Raw genomic sequence first — 18,847 nt, 5'->3', positions numbered from 1 at the left:
TATCATTTCTCACCTATCAGACTGGCAACGATCCTTAAGTCTGCTAATACCCTTTCAGGCAAAGGTGTGGGGAAAGATGTACTCTCACACATTATGGGTGGGAATGTCAATTGGCACAATTCCACGAAGGGAAATTTGGCAATATCTGTCAAATTTACAAATGCACAAACTTATCTGGCCCAGCAATCCCACTTCTAGGACTTTAATCTACAGAAACACTTCTTCTATGAGAAATGACACATGTACAGAGTTACTGGCTGTAGGAATGTTCGTAAGAGTAAAACATGAAAAGGAGACTAGTTAAATAAAATATGGCTCATCCATTTAGAGTAACACTAAACAGCTCTTAAAGGAGAAAGCTCCTTGTATACTGCTATGCCAGGAATTCCAAGACATAAATGAAAATAGCAAGTCACAGAACAACATGCATAGTATTTAGGTACTGGAGGGGGTGAGCACAGACATTTTGCTTGGGTGTACATACACATGAAATATCTCTGACGAATACACAAGAAACTGGCAACTTATCTCTAGGAAGGAGAACAAGGTAGGGAGGCAGAGGTAAGAAGGAAAATTGCCTTTGTGTATACACCCTTTCTATCTTTTGAAATTTGAACTGGAAGAATGAATTACTTACTCCAAAAAAATTAAATTTAAAACTATTAAACAGAAAATGAAACTAAATAAATTGCTTGATAGATGCATAAACAGAAATAAAATAAACAGATGATTCACAAAGTGGCCTGCCACCAATGAATTCAGCTGCAGCACTTCTCAGCAATCAGAGGCGGAAGCACAGGAGCAGAAGCAGTCAGAAACAGAAAAGCACACAGCAGCTATGCTCTGGCCCCTGTGCCAGCCCCTCCCTAAGACACAAGACCATAAAAACGACAAGATTTTAGTAAATGACTTCCTTTTACAAAATATATTATCTAAAATATGTCAATGTCTCTCTGAAGAAACTGAACATCATTTTAATATCACATGTAACTAGGAATTAAATATAGCTTATTACTGCAGCAACTTGTGAGAATGCAATCATTATCAAAATCAAGAACACATATACTTTCAAACAGAAGCTGCCAACTGTTCTCCATTACCGGGTACTCTGGGGCTCCTCATCTTCATCTCCGTGCATCAGATTCTGAACTAACTGGAGGATGCTCACCATGTCCTGTCCACTGCAGAACAGAAAAACAGCTGACAAACAGGTGGAAACAGCACACATCCCTCACCAGTCTCTCACTATTTTCTCTCATCTAAATTAGCTTGACATGTTTTCTTTTTTAACTGAGGAGCTACGAAAGAAATAATGTGTTTTGAGATACAGTATACATCATTTTTAAAACAAACCTCAAATTATCAACTGAATTCTGAATATAACCTTACTTGTGATTAATCTTCTGCCTAAATATTAATTTGATTTTTAAAAATTTCACCTGCTTTAGCAATATTTCTCTACCTGTTCATTTGAATCTTGGAGACTATTTAATAAGCATGTAATAAGGGCCGAAGTAGTCCTTATAAGCTGTTGGAAGGTCACAAAAGCAGCAAGAATACTCCAGTGCCACTGGTGTATCTAGCTTCTCTCCATGTGGGAGTCTTGTCTGTTTGTTCTAACAGAGCTAAACATGAAATGCAAGCATGATTTATTATTACCTCTTCCCCAAGCTGGGGAAACTGCAGATTCACTTGCAGTGTAAACACTTACTTCTATCCAAGATATGTTTTTAAACGCTCATCACATGAGGAGGTGGAAACTTATGAGAAGAATGTGAAAGGTGAAGTTCTAAGCAATGGCAAGGCAACTTGTAAAACATGTGATGTCAAAATACTATCACTTTATTAATGAGAATGTGACTAATAAAAAGTTCTCTCTTTCGGGCTTCCCTGGTGGCACAGTGGTTCAGAATCTGCCTGCCAATGCAGGGGACATGTGTTCGAGCTCTGGTCCAGGAAGATCCCACATGCCGTAGAGCCACTAAGCCCGTGTGCCACAACTACTGAGCCTGTGCTCTAGAGCCCGTGAGCCACAACTACTGAAGCCCGTGCACCTAGAGCTTGTGCTCTGCAACAAGAGAAGCCACTGCAATGAGAAGCCTGCGCACTGCAACAAAGAGTAGCCCCCACTTGCCGCAACTAGAGAAAGCCCATGCGCAGCAATGAAGACCCAATGCAGCACCCCCCCAAAAAAGTTATCTCTTTTCAAAAAGCACCATCAAAACAATGTCCCCAAACCTATCTTCCTCAAGGTGCTGACCTTCACGTGTGAGGGACTCTGATCCTTGGACATTGTGTAGAGATGAGGCCACATGACCTCGAGCAAGCTACTGAAACTCACGAAGCCCTACATTATACAACTGTGAGGATGCTGTTAGTCCATGAAAAGCACCGAATGCCACGCCTGGGGAACTGCTATCTCAGGCGCTGGCTATTAGCATTATTAGTGTGAGTACTCCTGACCGGTGACATTAATGCCCTCCCACTCTGAGAATTACGGATGTTCTTGGTAGTATGTCTTCTAGGGAAACTTCTGTGGGATGAGTGGAACGCTTTAATTCCCTTCAGTAGGCCTGGGATGAGGAGACTTAACAAGATTTGGTTCCTGTTCTCAGCTGGAGAATGAACTTCACCCGTAGAGGACTTCAAGTCAGCACCCTTCATCTACAAGCAGGAGTGCTTATTTTAAAACGTTAGTACCTGGGGACTTCCCTGGTGGCACAGTGGTTAAGAATCCACCTGCCACTGCAGGGGACACGGGTTCGAGTCCTGGTCTGGGAAGATCCCACATGCCGCAGAGCAACTAAGCCCGTGCGCCACAACTACTGAGCCTGCGCTCTAGAGCCAGTGAGCCAAAACTACTGAGGCCCGCGTGCCTAGAGCCCGTACTCTGCAACAAGAGAAGCCACTGCAATGAGAAGCCAGCACACTGCAGCGAAGAGTAGCCCCTGCTTGCTGCAACTAGAGAAAGCCTGTGCACAGCAACGAAGACCCAACGCAGCCAAAAAAAAAATTAGTATCTGGGTGTGTTAGATGTGACATTTATTGGCACACTGGGATCCTTCCTGTATACTACTCTTTTGCAACATACTTATTGTACATATTTATATTCAAGTCAAAGGACAACTTAAGGGAGTTGTACTATTTACCTACGTACAGTTTCCTGGTTATAAAAAAAATAATAAGTTTGTCTGAGGGAAACTGGGCCGGGACTTTAACTCCAGATAACTCCAGATTGAGTGCTAACATCCTGTGAAAATGTTAGTTGGATAACTACTTATTTTTCTGACTTCTTCCCTGATAGCTCAAGTCACAAACACTTGACAGATTTGCTTTAGTTGCCAAAAAATAAACCACTCTGCTAATAAATTAGAGTTGACATTTTCCTTTCATTTACTATATAATAAAATGATAAATCTTATCAAGTTAAAATAACTCTCACAATAAAGCTCAGTCTACCAAACAGATTACTGGTTTCAAGGATGAATCAAGTGTGATAGCTGAGTTATGAGTTTGTGTATCACTTCTGAGTTACAAGGTTGTGTTAAACTCTGAACGGGAAAGGGGGAGAAACAGTAGGTTTAGCGTTATCACCAACCAACCAATGGCATTTCAGTTTTCTGTTACACTACATATAACTCTCAATTTGCTTTGTGCTCATTAAAACTAAAATTGTAAGTCAGTGATGGTAAAATCTTGGTTTAAAGAAAGTGTACACCCTAAGTAAAGGTACTTATCTTCATTGCCACCTACCTGCCTTGCAGTGGCCCTGGAATATCCCCTGATAGGAGCTTCTTTCCATTTTCCTCCTCTGTTCTTCTAATTTAAACGAAATAAAAAACTGTTAACCTTCTAACATTTGAGCATGAACATGTGATAATGTTGCTCACAACCTCTTAGTAACTGATATGAGATTTGAAACACACATCTCGCCTTCTCGTCCCAGCCCCCAGGCTGGGGTAGGGTTTAGTTTCAGGAAAATAATATTAAAAATATAATAATACTTCAAGCCACTTCTTGGTTAGTTGATGCCCTATATGACCTGAATATACAGTAAGAAGTATTTATAGATTCAAGTCAATATATTAAATAAATGAAACTCTTAGTAGGCAGGACTGAAAATTATAAGTCCTGTCCCTTAATTTCAAAATCCTTTAATTACAAAGCACCTTATACCCAAGACAAATACCAATTTTAAATTCAGCTGAAGCTAAGTGTGACGTTCTGAAACCAAGAGGTGTCTTTTTTTTTTCATCTTTATTGGAGTACAATTGCTTTACAATGGTGTTAGTTTCTGCTTTATAACAAAGTGAATCAGTTATACATACACATATGTTCCCATATCTCTTCCCTCTTGCGTCTCCCTCACTCCCACCCTCCCTATCCCACCCCTTTAGGTGGTGACAAAGCACCGAGCTGATCTCCCTGTGCTATGCAGCTGCTTCCCACTAGCTATCTACCTTACGTTTGGTAGTGTATATATGTCCATGCCTCTCTCTCGCTTTGTCACAGCTTACCCTTCCCCCTCCCCATATCCAAGTCCATTCTCTAGTAGGTCTGTGTCTTTATTCCCATCTTACCCCTAGGTTCTTCATGACATTTTTTTTTCTTAGATTCCATATATATGTGTTAGCATACGGTATTTGTCTTTCTCTTTCTGACTTACTTCACTCTGTATGACAGACCAAGAGGTGTCTTTAACAGAAGGAAACTAGTGCTGTCAGTTTCACAGCAAGTTGAACACATTTAATGGGTCACTTCTGTTCCACAGGCTCACCTCTGACTGTCCTCTAGCATCTTCATGGCCTCCTTCAAGTTTTTTCCCATTTCAGCTAGTGTAGGGTCTGCTATCTGGGAAACAAATTTTCAAAAGGTTAAATTTTAACAACCCTCTATTACTTCTGCAACATAATTCATCCAGAAAAACTAAATGCAAGTCCATTTTCTTCTGGATTTATTATAAAATACCTGCATTATTAAAGAACATGTTTGATTTTAAAATTCCAACAGTACAAAGGTATAACATAAAAAAGTCCCACTCCCCAGGGGAGGCCACTTTTAAGTTTGACGTATATCTCTCCAAAGTTTCACTTTGCTCATATGCATCTCTCCAAATTGCTTTTTTCTGCTTTATAGTGACTATGGTTCCATGTCAGCAGGTCCACTTCATTCCTCTTAGTGGTTACACCTTTTTGCATCTGATGGATGTATTATAATTTACTGAACCAGTCCTGAATTAATGGACCCTTAGGTTATTTCAGTTGTTCACTATTAGAAGCAAGGTCCAGAAAAGTATGTATAGTATACTATTCATTTTACTGTTGTAGTAGGCTGAAAAATAGCCCCCCAAAGGATATTCACATCCTAATCCCTGGAATTTGTGAACATTACCGTATATGACAAAGTCTTTGCAGATGTGATTAAGGATCTTGAGATGGCACGATTACCCTGAATCATCCAGGTGAGCCCTAAATTCAATCACTTGTATCCACATGAGAGAATCGGAGGGAGACCACACAGAGAGAGAAGACTATGTGACGACAGAGCAGAGAGAGATTTGAAGATGCTGGCCTTGAAACTGGAGTGATGGAGCCACCAAACAGGGAAGGATGGCTGGCAAGCAACATCAGCTGGAACAAGAAAGGAAGGGACACTCCCCCCGAGCCTCTGGAGGGAGCGCAGCCCTGCCAGCCCTTGATTTCAGCCCCGCGACAGTGATTTCAAACTTCTGGCCTCCAGGACTGAGAGAGAATGTATTTCTGTTGTTCTAAGCCACCCAGTTTGTGCTCATTTGTTACAGCAGCCCCAGGAGACTAATACGCTCAAACATCTGCAAGTGCTTCTAAAAACTTTGGGACGCTTACACAAGTTAGCCATAGTGATTGCCTCCAAAGAATGGCTACAGGGGTCAGAGAGAGTCTTTTTAGTTCATATCCTTTTGTTCCTTTTGGATTTTAGTACCATGTGTACATCTATCTCCCATTCAAAACATAAACGAAACAAATTTTTAAACATTCTTGCAGAATTGAAACACTCATTTTCCTTTCTTCTTACATCTCTGTAAAAATTTTTAGAGAGACAATCTTGTTGCCCTGAATCTCTGTATAGTATGAATTGGGTTATAAACAATCACAGAAGCTCTCTCTTGTTCCCCCCTTACTCTTCAAATACACTTCAAGTGTATTTATCTGCTTTTCTCTTCATATTGTCTCTTGTACCTCGTAATAGTTTACACAATGTAGATGTGCAATGAGTGTATATTACCTTTAGTACTGTGTTACCTCCTCAAAATTGTTTATTTTTTTAAAGAAATTCTACTGTTTATCAATGTAAGTATCAGAAAATATTAATTCTAGAAGGGACCTTAGGGGTCTAGCCCAGGGATTTCCCACCTGTGTTCTTCTCAGCCTTAAGACTCCTGGAAAGAACTTTGGGGAGAAGGGGTTGCGTAGCCAGTTGGAGCTGCTACCTCTCTGCCCCCCCGCCTTAAGGAGATCAGCTGTTTTTAACAATAGGGTTTTGAGTAAAGTTTCACTTGTAAAAAGTTTCATTAAAAAGAAGAAAAGAAAAAGTATAAGCATGAAAACCTCTGATTCTCGTATAACATTTTAGAGGAGAGGAAACTAAGACTTAGAGAGGTACACTGACTTGCCTAGGCTCATGGAAGTAATAAATGACAGAGAGGTGCCAGAACCCTGGTTTCCTGATGTGTTTCTGCCTGTTTCTATTACATCACACTGATTCTACAAGAGATTAGAAAATAATCACATATCCACATCCGATCTAATTTTTACATGAGAAAAAAAAATCATTAAAAAAACAGGTGTTTCCAATAAAAATCACGATTTAAATGTAAGCACCAGATGGGTTAGAGAGTAATCTAAAAGGGTCTCCATGCTCTCCATTAACAGTTGTGAGTAGGATGAGGAACAGATAATGGTCAAGAGAATTGATCTTGCTCCTCAGTCTGCTGGTCACGGTCCTTACTACCGTCATCTCCTGTGACACATCAATCCCTGATCATCTGGCCAAATGAAAAGATAAACAGTTTGCTTGATCAATTACACCTCCGTGTTTCATGCTTATAACATCTGCCCCACCTGAAATGTCCTTGTACCTTTTATCCACCTCTAACTACCTATTAAATCACAATTCACTACTTCCAAGAAACCCCTATGGATAAAACCATTTTCACATGTTCACATCCCCTCTAATGATATCGATACCATTTTTTCCTAAAACAAAAATCTGGACTCACTGCCTGACAAATGATTGTATTTATGGGGACAACAGGACGGAAGGCTTGAAACTGGGGCCATTCTAATATGCAACTGCCATTTATCCTCACGATTCTTTACATCCTTTACTATGAATTGTTTTATAGATGATCTTTCCACTATAGGTATTCTCCCCAATTAGATTATATGCTTTTTGAAAGCAGCCATTCAGACTCCTACTAATTTTGACTTCTCTTATAAGACCAAGAATCTAAAGTCAGCTTGATTCTTGGGTTGTCATATTACCTCTGAAACCCCTTAGGAAGGCATGGCATATTGGATATCAACATGCTGGCTCTAAGTTCAACACGGCTAACTTCTCCTATAAAATTGAACAGATTTTTCAGTTAAGAATAGACAAAATAGTTGACTTAGTTTAGAAGCCACTTCATATGACAATACTTATTTTTAAACACCAGAATCACATGTGATGACAAGATGTTTACACTGAGAGAGGCAAGAGAGAAGTGCAGCTTCACATTTCTCCATCTGAGTCTCTCGAGAGAGCAAGCACACACTCATTGAATGGAAAGGCTGACATTTAAATTGCTCTTGATCCTACTCAGAGTGAAGTGGGGACAGCGGGGAGTGGGTAACGGGTGTGTAGGGAAAATAGCACTTTTAGTTAAATTTGACTCAATTAAATGGGAATATGATGTAGACCCTCACGTGCTTGTGTTAACGGGATAATCCAAAATATAAAATGTTATCCAGTTGCAGGATATTAGGCCTTAAGTCAAGAAATGCTCGAAGAAAAATATTTATAAATTGGTTCCTTAAACCATGCCTCCATAAGCTTCTACTAAGGGCAGCAACTACTTTCTTATTTGCATTTCGTATCCTCAGTACCTGTTACAGTGCCAGAGTACTTGTGTGATAAATGTTAATAAATAATAGCAGGGTAACAGCCAGACACAAAACGAGAGAAAATTAAGTTGAATAAAGATGTCCATTATTTGGTATTTAGAAGGAGGCTGTTTTACAATATTGAGGAAAGAAAAAAAATAGTATTCTATGCCAGGTTCCCAGAAGAATGTCATATTTTTTCAACCCTTAGCATCTAACACAGGATCTGGCACAGAAAAAGGGCTCAATAAGATTTGTGATCCTTAATAATTACTAACACTTACTGAGTTGCTTGCTATATTCAAGCATCATCTAATTAACACCTTTACATGCATTACTGCCTGGCTAACCCAAAGGCACAGAGTTAGTATGTTTTGAAGCCAGAATTTAAAACAAGGTCTGTACTACTCTAGAACCAGTGCTCTTGACCACTAGGCAATACTGCTCCTCAATTTCATCAAAAAAGTAAACAAAGCAACTCACATTTTGAAAAAGCTCTCGTCTCAAGAACCATAATTAGAGCTAAGTAAGGTCTCATTTTAAAGATAATCCTTGGGACTTCCCTGGTGGTGCAGTGGTTAAGAATCTGCCTGCCAATGCAGGGGACTCGGGTTCAAGCCCTGGTCCGGGAAGATCCCACATGCCACGGAGCAACTGGGCCCGTGCGCCACAACTACTGAGCCTGTACTCTACAGCCCACGAACCACAACTACGGAGCCCATGTGCCGCAACTACTGAAGCCTGTGCACCTATGGAGTGTGTATATCCACAGATTCACTTTCTAATTACAAAACTACCACGTGTTCACTACTGAAGATTCAGAAACCATTATTAGACTGTTAGTCATTAGATTGCAAATTTGTAACTTATATTTCAGCTATGTTGATTCTGTGTAATGAAGTGGATTCGGTATTTTTGCTTCAATTACGTCTAACATTGATGCATGGCATGGCTTAAAGCAAGTTCAAAACTCCTAAGGAGAACCATTCAACTGTTCATATGATAACTGTCACAGAACTAGACAGCTCATTTTGTAAAACAAGCCCCGCCATTCATCCTTTGATAAGCATCTTTTCAACAATCATTTTTATACTAGTTGATTTCCATCACTTTCAGTCAGTGTGGGATATTAAGTATTAAATATTAAAATATCCTGCCACTATCAGAAGAAGAAATAGTATATATGTAATGGTAAAATATCATTAAAATTCTCACAATTTAAATGTTGGAGGAAAAAAGTTGAAAGTCAAATGCAAGATAAAATAGTAAAGGAGGTCAGGAAGTAATTCTCTATTTTTCAAGCCAGGAGGAAATTATACATTTATTTGGAATAAGGCAACATGGGTTAATGAAAAAAATCACTTATTTTTTGCTTTTGGCTAGAATTATATCAACTTAGTTATGAGGTAACACTGGTACTATTCCTACCTGTATTATTCGGAATACATTATATTTATCATTTTATTCTACTTCATTAAAAAAAAAACTGCTGGCCATGACCTGCTAAATTGATTTGACATCTCATAAAAAGGATGTAACCTGCAGTTTGGGGGGGAAAAAACCCACACTATTTTAATGGATGTTATTGAAAATTAACATCCAGTTATTAGTAATGGAGTGAACAATCATTTGTTAATAAAGTTTATTAACTGAGAAGTTGTTTATAATAACCTTTCAAAAGTGGAAACTACATGGGCTTCCCGGGTGGCGCAGTGGTTGAGAGTCCGCCTGCCAATGCAGGGGACACGGGTTTGTGCCCCGGGCCAGGAAGATCCCACATGCCGCGGAGCGGCTGGGCCCGTGAGCCATGGCCACTGGGCCTGTGTGTCCGGAGCCTGTGCTCGCAACGGGATAGGCCACAACAGTGAGAGGCCCGCGTACCGCAAAAAAAAAAAAAAAAAAAGTGGAAACTACAGCAGAAGAATAATAAAATCTTAGGGCCTAAGATCTGGGAACTACTGCTCTCCAGTCACTTAAAATTTTCTCAGCTTTCAAATGCTTAATCAAGCTCTTGTATACATTTTCTTCAGTTAAACCAGCCTACCAAAGTGTGACCAAAAACTATATGATTTACTTTCATATGAATTAAGGAAAAAATAATACCTCAAGCCCTGAATTCATAAACATTACTGTTTAGCACAAATCTAAGTTTAAAAAAAAAAGGGCTGTAGTGACAGAAAGCAGATCTGGGATCCACTTGCAAAGGGGCACAAGGGAACTTTTTAGGGAGATGGAAATGTTCCATATCTTAATTATGCTGGTGGTTATATGACTATACACAACTGCCAAAACTCAAACTGTATAATTAAAGTGCATATTTTTATTGTATATAAATTGTTCCTCAATTTTAAAGAAGGAGGTTGAATTGATTTAGTCGATTGAAAAGCAATATTAAGCAAATAACCGTACAAGTGGTAACTGATGTGACAAAATTTGCAAAGATTGTATATGAATAACTGCTGTTTGAAAAATGCAGAGTTATACATTTAAAAAGAAGCAACGTCCAGAAAAGGGGAAGTTTAAAGAGTAATTTTAAAATATATAAATCACAACATTCATTAATAATAGAAGTATACAATACCATGTTTCAATAAACTTTTTTCAGGGGAGGAATGTTCATTTTGGGGGGTTCTAGGACTATTGACAGAAGAAAAAGAAAGCATGTGAGAATACTAGCTGATCGTACCAGATAGAAGGCCTTGATGTTAACAAATGCTAGTTTCCAACATTTGCATTAGACTTACAAAAAAAAAAATCACTACACAGAAATTACCACAACACTATAAATCAACTATACTTCAATAAAAAACAAATCACTACCTTTCTTCAATTGATCGACGTTATCAGATAAAGCTCTGAATTGATGTTTCTAACATTTCACCTACTCTTTTGCCTTCCACAGCTTTCTAAGCAAGGTTAATCCTGGATAGTGATAAGCATGCAAGTATCAACTTTCCAAAAACCATATATTTTCCTCCCAGGTGAAAACACAAAGGATGCCTGCTGTCTAGCACTAAACAAGTGCCCCAAATACTACACATCTCAGAGAAGCAATAAGAACAGCAGCAGCTGCTTCAGGAACACAGCTGTTCCTTATGGGTCAACAATGAGAGAAAATGTAGGGATTCTCCAAGGTAATAATAGCACCTTGCAAACCTGACTTACTCACTGGAGCCTCAATTTCTACATCTATAAATACTTTTGTGTAGTTCCAACAGAAAAGTATTTAATTAAGAACAAGGCACTTTCGTCTATGTTTGTCTTTTAAGGATTGGATACTCTTGGAAAATCTTATTTTTAACTATGCTTGAGTGTGGACTTTATGCTTGAGTGTGTGAGAGCATGAAGACATACTGTACTTATATGGCTCATTAAGCAAAATATTTTAGTTGAAAAGGGATTTGCAAATATTGCATGAGGTGTTAGTATTTAAACTTACAAATCCCTCATGAAAAGAGGCAAAAAAGAACATATAGGGGAAAAAAAGGGGCAAAAATATACAAAAGAGTGGGGAAAATCTGGTAGCAATAAGGAGGCAGCAAAGTTAGTAACACCAGATCAAACCTGGCATCAGTAGAAGTACACAGGGACTTCCTTGGTGGCGCAGTGGTTAAGAATCCGCCTGCCAATGCAGGGGACACGGGTTCGAGCTCCATTCCAGGAAAATCCCACATGCTGCAGAGCAACTAAGCCCGTGTGCCACAACTACTGAGCCTGCGTGCCACAACTACTGAAGCCCTCGCGCCTAGGGCCTGTGCTCTGCTACAAGAGAAGCCACCGCAATGAGAAGCCCATGCACCGCAACAAAGAGTAGCCCCTCCTCACCACAACTAAAGAAAGCCTGCGTGCAGCAATGAAGACCCAACACAGCCATAAATAAATAAAACGGTTTAAAAAAAAAAAAAGTACACAGAAGGAAAAAAGGGGCATTCAATTTACTTGCCTTAAGATACATGATGGGAAGGCCAGGGATCGAAATCTAAATTTCAGAAAATGTATTCCAAGAGAATCAATTCACTTAGACATTTTATTTTATTTTTTATTTTTAAAATTTTTATTGGAGTATAGTTGATTTAAAATGTTGTATTAGTTTCAGGTGTATAGCAAAGTGAATCAGCTATACATATACATATATCCACTCTTTTTTAAATTCTTTTCCTATATAGGCCATTACAGAGTATTGAGTAGAGTTCCCTGTGCTATACAGTAAAGTCCTTATTAGTTATCTATTTTACATATAGTTCATTTAGACATTTTATTATGAGTGTTTGCCAATAACTACACGGATGGAAAAATACCACAACAGGCAAGCTCTATTTCTAAGAAGTTTACTAGTTTATCTGGAATCACATACTTATTCTGGAACAAAAAGAAAATTGCTTAAAGCAAAACATGCTATAGTCACTGGAAAAAATAAGTCATTAAGATATGCTTCTTAAAGAAGGTGTTTCCTAGGACTTATTGGGGGATCAATTCAGAAAGATAAAGATATCCATTACCCTTATCAATATCATTATTTCCAAAACTGAATTGGAATTATGCAGGTTTAATGTTGCCAACCTTATCTTAAAAATAATAATTCTAAGGAAAGGAACCCATCAATTCCTTCCTTCTATGTATCTTCAGAACTTTACTGTTGTAAAACTGTAAACTGTGTGAAACTGCCAATATTCAGATATTTCTAGGGGACAAAAACAGCAATTTCATATGACTGCACCAATACAATGTCCAGTCTAATAAGTAATTCAGTCTCACTAGGCTCCTGAAAATCTCACTGTAGCAAAATGTTCAATGTCCCTGAGTTGCACCTTCAAATTGAAGGCTTTACTTTGCTGTTTCTGTTTTTCTGCTCACAGGAAAAAGATCTCAGAAAGGTTTACTTTGCCCTCAGAATGCCTTTTCCACAGGCACTGGGGGAAAAAAAAGTGGACAGGGCCCCAGGCTGGGCCTCAAGGACTAACTAACCTTAAGGCAGCTAAACACTTAGCATTCGCCACAAAAAACAAAAACTACTGCAATAGTAACAGAAATTAAATAAACAAAATATTAAACTCAAAATAGTTTTATGGCCCTTGACTATTGTTTGGAGGGAATGGATTTAATTTAAGCTAGATAAGTTTCTGAAAGGAATTTTTAAACATTTTCAAAGTGACTGGAGGCATATTTTTTATATCTAACTTTAAAAGGTAAAATGGCTTCCTTTCTCTTATGTTCTACCAGCAATAACATTAGGCACAAACATAAAGTAAAAATCTACATTATATTTACATTTAAAACAAACCTAGAAAAGCCATGATTCTGAACTAAATATTCTACCTAAAGAATCTCTTCCACATACTCTTTCCTGGTCACTCACTCGATGCCCTTTGTTTCTTAATTCCTGTGATTCTTTTTACCCCTCTTTGCTATACAAGGCTTTGCCTAAACTTGTATGCCCCTTACTATAATGTAACCTCTCCCAGGGATCATGTCTTATTCACCTTGTGTCTTTCTCAGCACTCAGCACTGGGCTTTGACCATAGTTGACCAGCAATAAAAAATTTAAGTCAAAACAGGTTTCTGCTTCAGGTGAAAACATGACTTTAAGCTCAAGCAACTGCTATCTATAATTATAACTCATAATTCTAGATAAGGTGGAACACACAGGACTGGGGACCACCAATAGCTCTGCTAACTACAGCTGAAATTTTGAATAAATCGAGAACCACCAACGCCATAAATTTTTAGGATCAGGAACTTTGTGCCACGCTTTCCCTGACACCCAGCATTTGATAATCATTTACTGCCTTAGGCACCATGCACCTGTATGCAAAACCCTCAATCATGATGATATAGAGATCAGCTTTAAATGAACGGTAACATTATAGGCTATCATATCCTCACAGAAGTCCTTCTATTCTAGGTAAGAGAGGGATCTACAAAGGCTTATCACAGAAACTGGTCATTTCAAGCTTGGCTAATAGGGGTTCTTTACATGAGCTTTTTAGGTAAAGAGCAGGAATAGAAATTCTGGTAGTCCTTATCAGTAATGATCAGCAATGTTCCATCCACGCAGCTCCTATTGCCCCTTATAAACAGTAAGGTGGTAACAGAATTTTCCAAAATCAGGTCCAAGGGGGTAGGGGGGAACTTAGCTCAGGATGAGTACAACAGTAAAAAATGGGTTTGGTTGTAATTATTTAGGTCAGAAACAGGGTCGAGGTTGCCTCTTTTAGAGACAAGAATTAGATATACGGTACAGTAAATAAATTGGCCCCCCTCTATAGCACTACCCAATAGAACTTTCTGTGGTGAACATTTCTATTATCTGTGCTGCCCCAGTACTGCAGCCACAAACCACATTGTGACTGTTGAACACTTGAAATGTGGGTAATGTGACTGAGGAACTAAATATTAAATTTATTTAATTTTAATTAATTACATTTAAATTTAAATAGCCAAATGTGGCTGGTGGGGTTTCCATGGTGGCGCAGTGGTTTAGAATCTGCCTGCCAATGCAGGGGACACGGGTTCGAGCCCTGGTCCAGGAAGATCTCACATGCCACAAAGCAACTAAGCCCGTGCGCCACAACTACTAAGCCCACGCACCACAACTACTGAAGCCTGTGCACCTAGAGCCTGTGCCCTGCAACAAGAGAAGCCACTGCAGTGAGAAGCCCGCGCACCGCAATGAAGAGTAGCCCCACTGGCCGCAACTAGAGAAAGATTGCACGCAGCAACAAAGACCCAACGCCGCCAAAAATAATAAATTAAATAAATTTAAAAAAAATGTGGCTGGTGGACAGTGCAGCTCTAGATTCTCTAAGTCAGTGGTTCTCAACCAGAGGGGATCCTTTCACCCCCAGGGGACAACTGCCTCAACTGGAGATGTTTTTGGTTGTCACACTGTGGGGAGGGGATGCTACTGGCATCTAGTGGGTGGAGGCCAAGGATGCTGCTAAACATTCTACAGTACACAGGACAGCCTCCTACAATAGAGAATTATCCAGCCCAATGTCAGTGGTGCCAAGGCTGAGACATCTGCTCTAAGTTTACTCAAGGTTGGAATTAAAAGTGCAAAACAGGGCTTCCCTGGTGGCGCAGTGGTTGAGAGTCTGCCTACCGATGCAGGGGACACGGGTTCGTGCCCCGGTCCAGGAGGATCCCACATGCCGCGGAGCGGCTAGGCCCGTGAGCCATGGCCGCTGAGCCTGCGCGTCCGGAACCTGTGCTCCGCAACGGGAGAGGCCACAGCAGTGAGAGGCCCGCGTACCGAAAAAAAAAAAAAAAAAAGTGCAAAACAAACTGCTATACACCTTGTCTAAACATAATACCCAGGAAGAATGAGATTTTTCCAAGCAGCAAGAAGAGATCTGGGCTGTTCTACAAGTTTAAAGTAGCAGGTTTTTACTAACAGGTGTTATGTAGGTGTGTTGAGTACCTTATTAAAATCTTCAGCATCAGCGTTATTACTTCCTGTGGCATTTTAAACTTGGATATTAACATAAGTAAACACTGTGAGATTTGTTCCTTATGAGTTGGACGTACAGTATTGGGGGGGCTGAGGCGCCAACTCTTCTAGTTTGAATTCCTTGTCCCTATAATTAACCTATCTATAGTTTCTCTGGATGTCACTAATTTTGAATACAAAAAGAAAACATATATTGTGAAAGAAAAGCAAATCAAGGCAAGAAAATGGCTCTGTCATCGCAGGTCTGCATGTCTACATATTACTTAAAGAAAAAGCAAGGGTACAAAATTATATTTGGACCAAAGGAAATGTACTGAGTGATTCTATTAAACAATGATAGCACACTACATTATAGAGTGAGAGAGATTACTTGAAATTTTAGAGGATGGGTATCAAATAACATTGTGGTTTCTGTAGCCAGTCTAAATTATGCAAGGATTAGTTTAAATGGCATCATTCAGAACTGCTCAAATAGTTCTTAAATTTATACTAGCAATGTAGAATTTAACCCAGCAGTCTATTCCTCAAAGAAACCAGAATAATGGACACAATTCAATGTTTTACTTTGATTCAAACTGTTTTTCACAACACAAAATTTTCAACATTCATATTACAGCAATGCTTTTTCTTTTCTGCCCACTTAGCACCAAGAGAAATTGTTCATTACAAGTAAAGCCCTGTCTTGCTTCAGGGAATATAAAAATAAGACACAGTACTAGTTCTGAAAAACTTACATTCAGAATTTACACACTGGCCTAAGGCAGAGACTTCCAGCCCACACATTCTGAATTCCTGAAAGATCCCTGCAATTTTTGTGAATGTGCCAGGCTTAAGCATGCTGGAGTTTCAGTACCTCTTCAGATCTTCATTTGAAGAGTTTAAGATCTTTTATCATCAATTAACATTTAGGGAGCAACCACTGTAATCTAGTAATCAAATACCAGAAAAATAATATTTGAAGCAGGATTCCAACCCATTCTGTTTTGCAGATCTGCCTATAACGAACTATTCTTGGAGGAAAGAACACTCCAGTTCTTTAGATTTCTAACTGAAATGCCACAAAGCCCCTCCCATCTTCTTTATGAAATTGGAAAGGAAACAACACTGAAGGGACATTTTTAGCATCATTTTGTATTCAACCACGGGCGTTTGTATTCAACTACTGGTCCACACACGGTGTAGACCAGGGGTTCTCAGCCTCAGCACTACTGATAATTCTCTGGTACAGGGTCTGTCTTGTGCAATGTCGGATGTTAGCAGCATCCCTGGCCTCTACCCACTAGGTACCAGCAGCCCCTTCCTAATGCCTGATTGTGACAATCAAAAGTGTATCCAAACGTTGGCCAAATATCCCCTGGGGAACAAAACAGCCTGGTGGTTGAGAATCACTGATTTAGACTGAAACTCAAAGTACAACAAGGTAGACACTGTGCTCATCAAAAGCCTGGGAAGACTTTATTCCTAGACAGAAAAACATGTAACATTCACCACAGAGGCGGTGTAAGAAAATCATATTATCTTTGTCCTTTCTTGATTCCTTCCACCCAATATATGAGAAACAACGGAGGCGTAGGCTATACCACTGTGTGCACATGAAGACATCTGGCTCAACTTGTACAATTACTCCCTTTAACTCTCCAGTGACAAGTGAACAAATCCACAGCAGCTGCTGCATTGAAAAAATGACAAAATATGTTACTTCTGCCAGTTCAAAATTAAAATAAAGCAGTCTTGAAACACTAGCATTGCTCCTGAATTCCACATATATGAAAAACCGGGTCTGGACAAGCGGACTCCCAAGCTTGTAAAGAAAGAAGGACTTTGAGGGAGGGCAGAAAGTCAGGGTCTGAAAGTAGGTATCCGTGAAGAAATCCAAGCACTGGTTCTCATTTACTAGCTCTAAATCCGGGACAATTAGAATCCATTTCACATGCCAGAGCGGTCAGCCAGGTACATCACGCTGCTGTTTCCCCAAGAGGAAATCAGAGTAAAACCCTGCTACCAGCGGATTTCCGACTGACCTCAGGGTCCCCCCCTCGCCACGGAAAGGGGGAGCCAGAAAGTTGTGGAGCAGCAGCATTCCCAAAGACGAAATTCACAATCTACAGAAGCCCCGCCCCTTTCTGGACCTCAGGGGTCTTTCAAACTACTGCATCAGAATCACGTGAGGACCTCGTTAAACCCACAGATCCCGGTCCCGTCCCCCAAGGTTCCGACCCGAGGGCTGAAAATCTGGATTTTTACCAAGGGCCCCAGGTGATTCCTAGGCTCGCTGAAGATGGCAAATTACTGCTTGCACATCTCCCTTCCTAACTTGGAGCCCACAGACAACCTACAGGTTTCCAATTGGCTCCGAAACAACTGGGGCTTCATTCCAGGAGCTTCTGCGGCCGCAAGTTGTTAGCTCTGTCATCCGAGAGGATGAGCCGAGCTCTCGCAGGCCCCAAGGTCGGCCCCGCGGCCCCCGACTGGGCTCCGGGTCGTTCGCGGCCCCGGGCAGAACCCGGCCCAGCCTCTCCCAGCCCACGGGGACCCCAGAGACCCCCGGCCCCGTGACGTGACCAGGCCCCAGCCTCGAGCGACGGGCCGGACGCCCTCGCGACCAGGCCTCCTCAGGCGGGCCCGTTAGCCCCCGGCCCCCTCCCCGGTCACAATGGCAGCTCGCGACCGGGAAACAGGCGCCCCGCAGGCGGGAGCCTCGGGCCGCCGCTCCGCATCCACCCCCGGTACGGACCTTCTCCAGGGGCGCGTCCATGGCTAAGGCGGCCGGTGGAGCCCGATGGAGGCCCGGCGATCCCGGGCACTACTTCCGCCTCCCGAGCTCCGCCGCCGTTTCCACGCTGGCAGCGATGACGTCCCGCTCGCCCGCGGCCGGCGGGGCGGAGAAGAGAAGGAACTTCCTGGCTGCGCAGCGGGGAGTGGAAAGCGGGGCTCGGGAAGGCGGGGGAGGCGGGGCCCACGGGGAGGCGGGGCCCATGGGGTGGGCGGGGCTGTGGGTGGGCGGGGCCCTCCAGGCTTCCGTACAAGGCCGTCACGCCGGCCAGCCCAAATGTTTCCAGATGAGAGGGGGAGAATGGATGGTGGAGCCGTTCGAAACTCTCTTCAGAAGCCTGTCCTGGTGTCAGAGTAGAAGTATAATAATTACAAGGGGTCACTCATGTAGCAAAATGCTGGAAATACTGGTAACGCACCTCTACTTCCGGGCCTAGTGTTCCAAGTTCTCCCCGCTATCGCCATTCCTCAGGAATGGAACAGGCCATTCACCACGGAGAGG

The 18,847-nt window shown here is 41.1% G+C and overlaps 1 protein-coding gene across 5 annotated transcripts in view; it reads right to left on the bottom strand.

Annotated features, from left to right (window-relative positions):
• The window catches only part of PDXDC1 (pyridoxal dependent decarboxylase domain containing 1), a 51,041-nt gene extending 32,560 nt beyond the window's left edge, over window positions 1-18,481 (bottom strand). The window contains exons 1-5 of one of the 5 annotated variants that reach the window (XM_067706567.1): window positions 18,308-18,470; window positions 5,392-5,468; window positions 4,778-4,851; window positions 3,754-3,819; window positions 1,101-1,181 (exon numbers count right to left, since the gene is read on the bottom strand). In XM_067706567.1, coding sequence (XP_067562668.1) covers window positions 1,101-1,181; window positions 3,754-3,819; window positions 4,778-4,851; window positions 5,392-5,457 — 287 coding nt within the window. In that variant the 5' untranslated portion in view covers window positions 5,458-5,468; window positions 18,308-18,470. Of the gene's footprint in view, window positions 1-1,100; window positions 1,182-3,753; window positions 3,820-4,777; window positions 4,852-5,391; window positions 5,469-18,307 lie in introns of all 5 variants that reach the window. The other 4 variants (XM_067706569.1, XM_067706568.1, XM_067706570.1 and 1 more) reach the window with 4 other exon arrangements.
• Window positions 18,482-18,847: the final 366 nt, after the last annotated feature.

Source organism: Pseudorca crassidens, chromosome 15 (genome assembly GCF_039906515.1).
Source record: "Pseudorca crassidens isolate mPseCra1 chromosome 15, mPseCra1.hap1, whole genome shotgun sequence".
Lineage (NCBI taxonomy): Eukaryota > Metazoa > Chordata > Mammalia > Artiodactyla > Delphinidae > Pseudorca > Pseudorca crassidens.
Note: the sequence above shows the minus strand (reverse complement) of the source record. Positions and strands in the feature narration are given on the sequence as shown.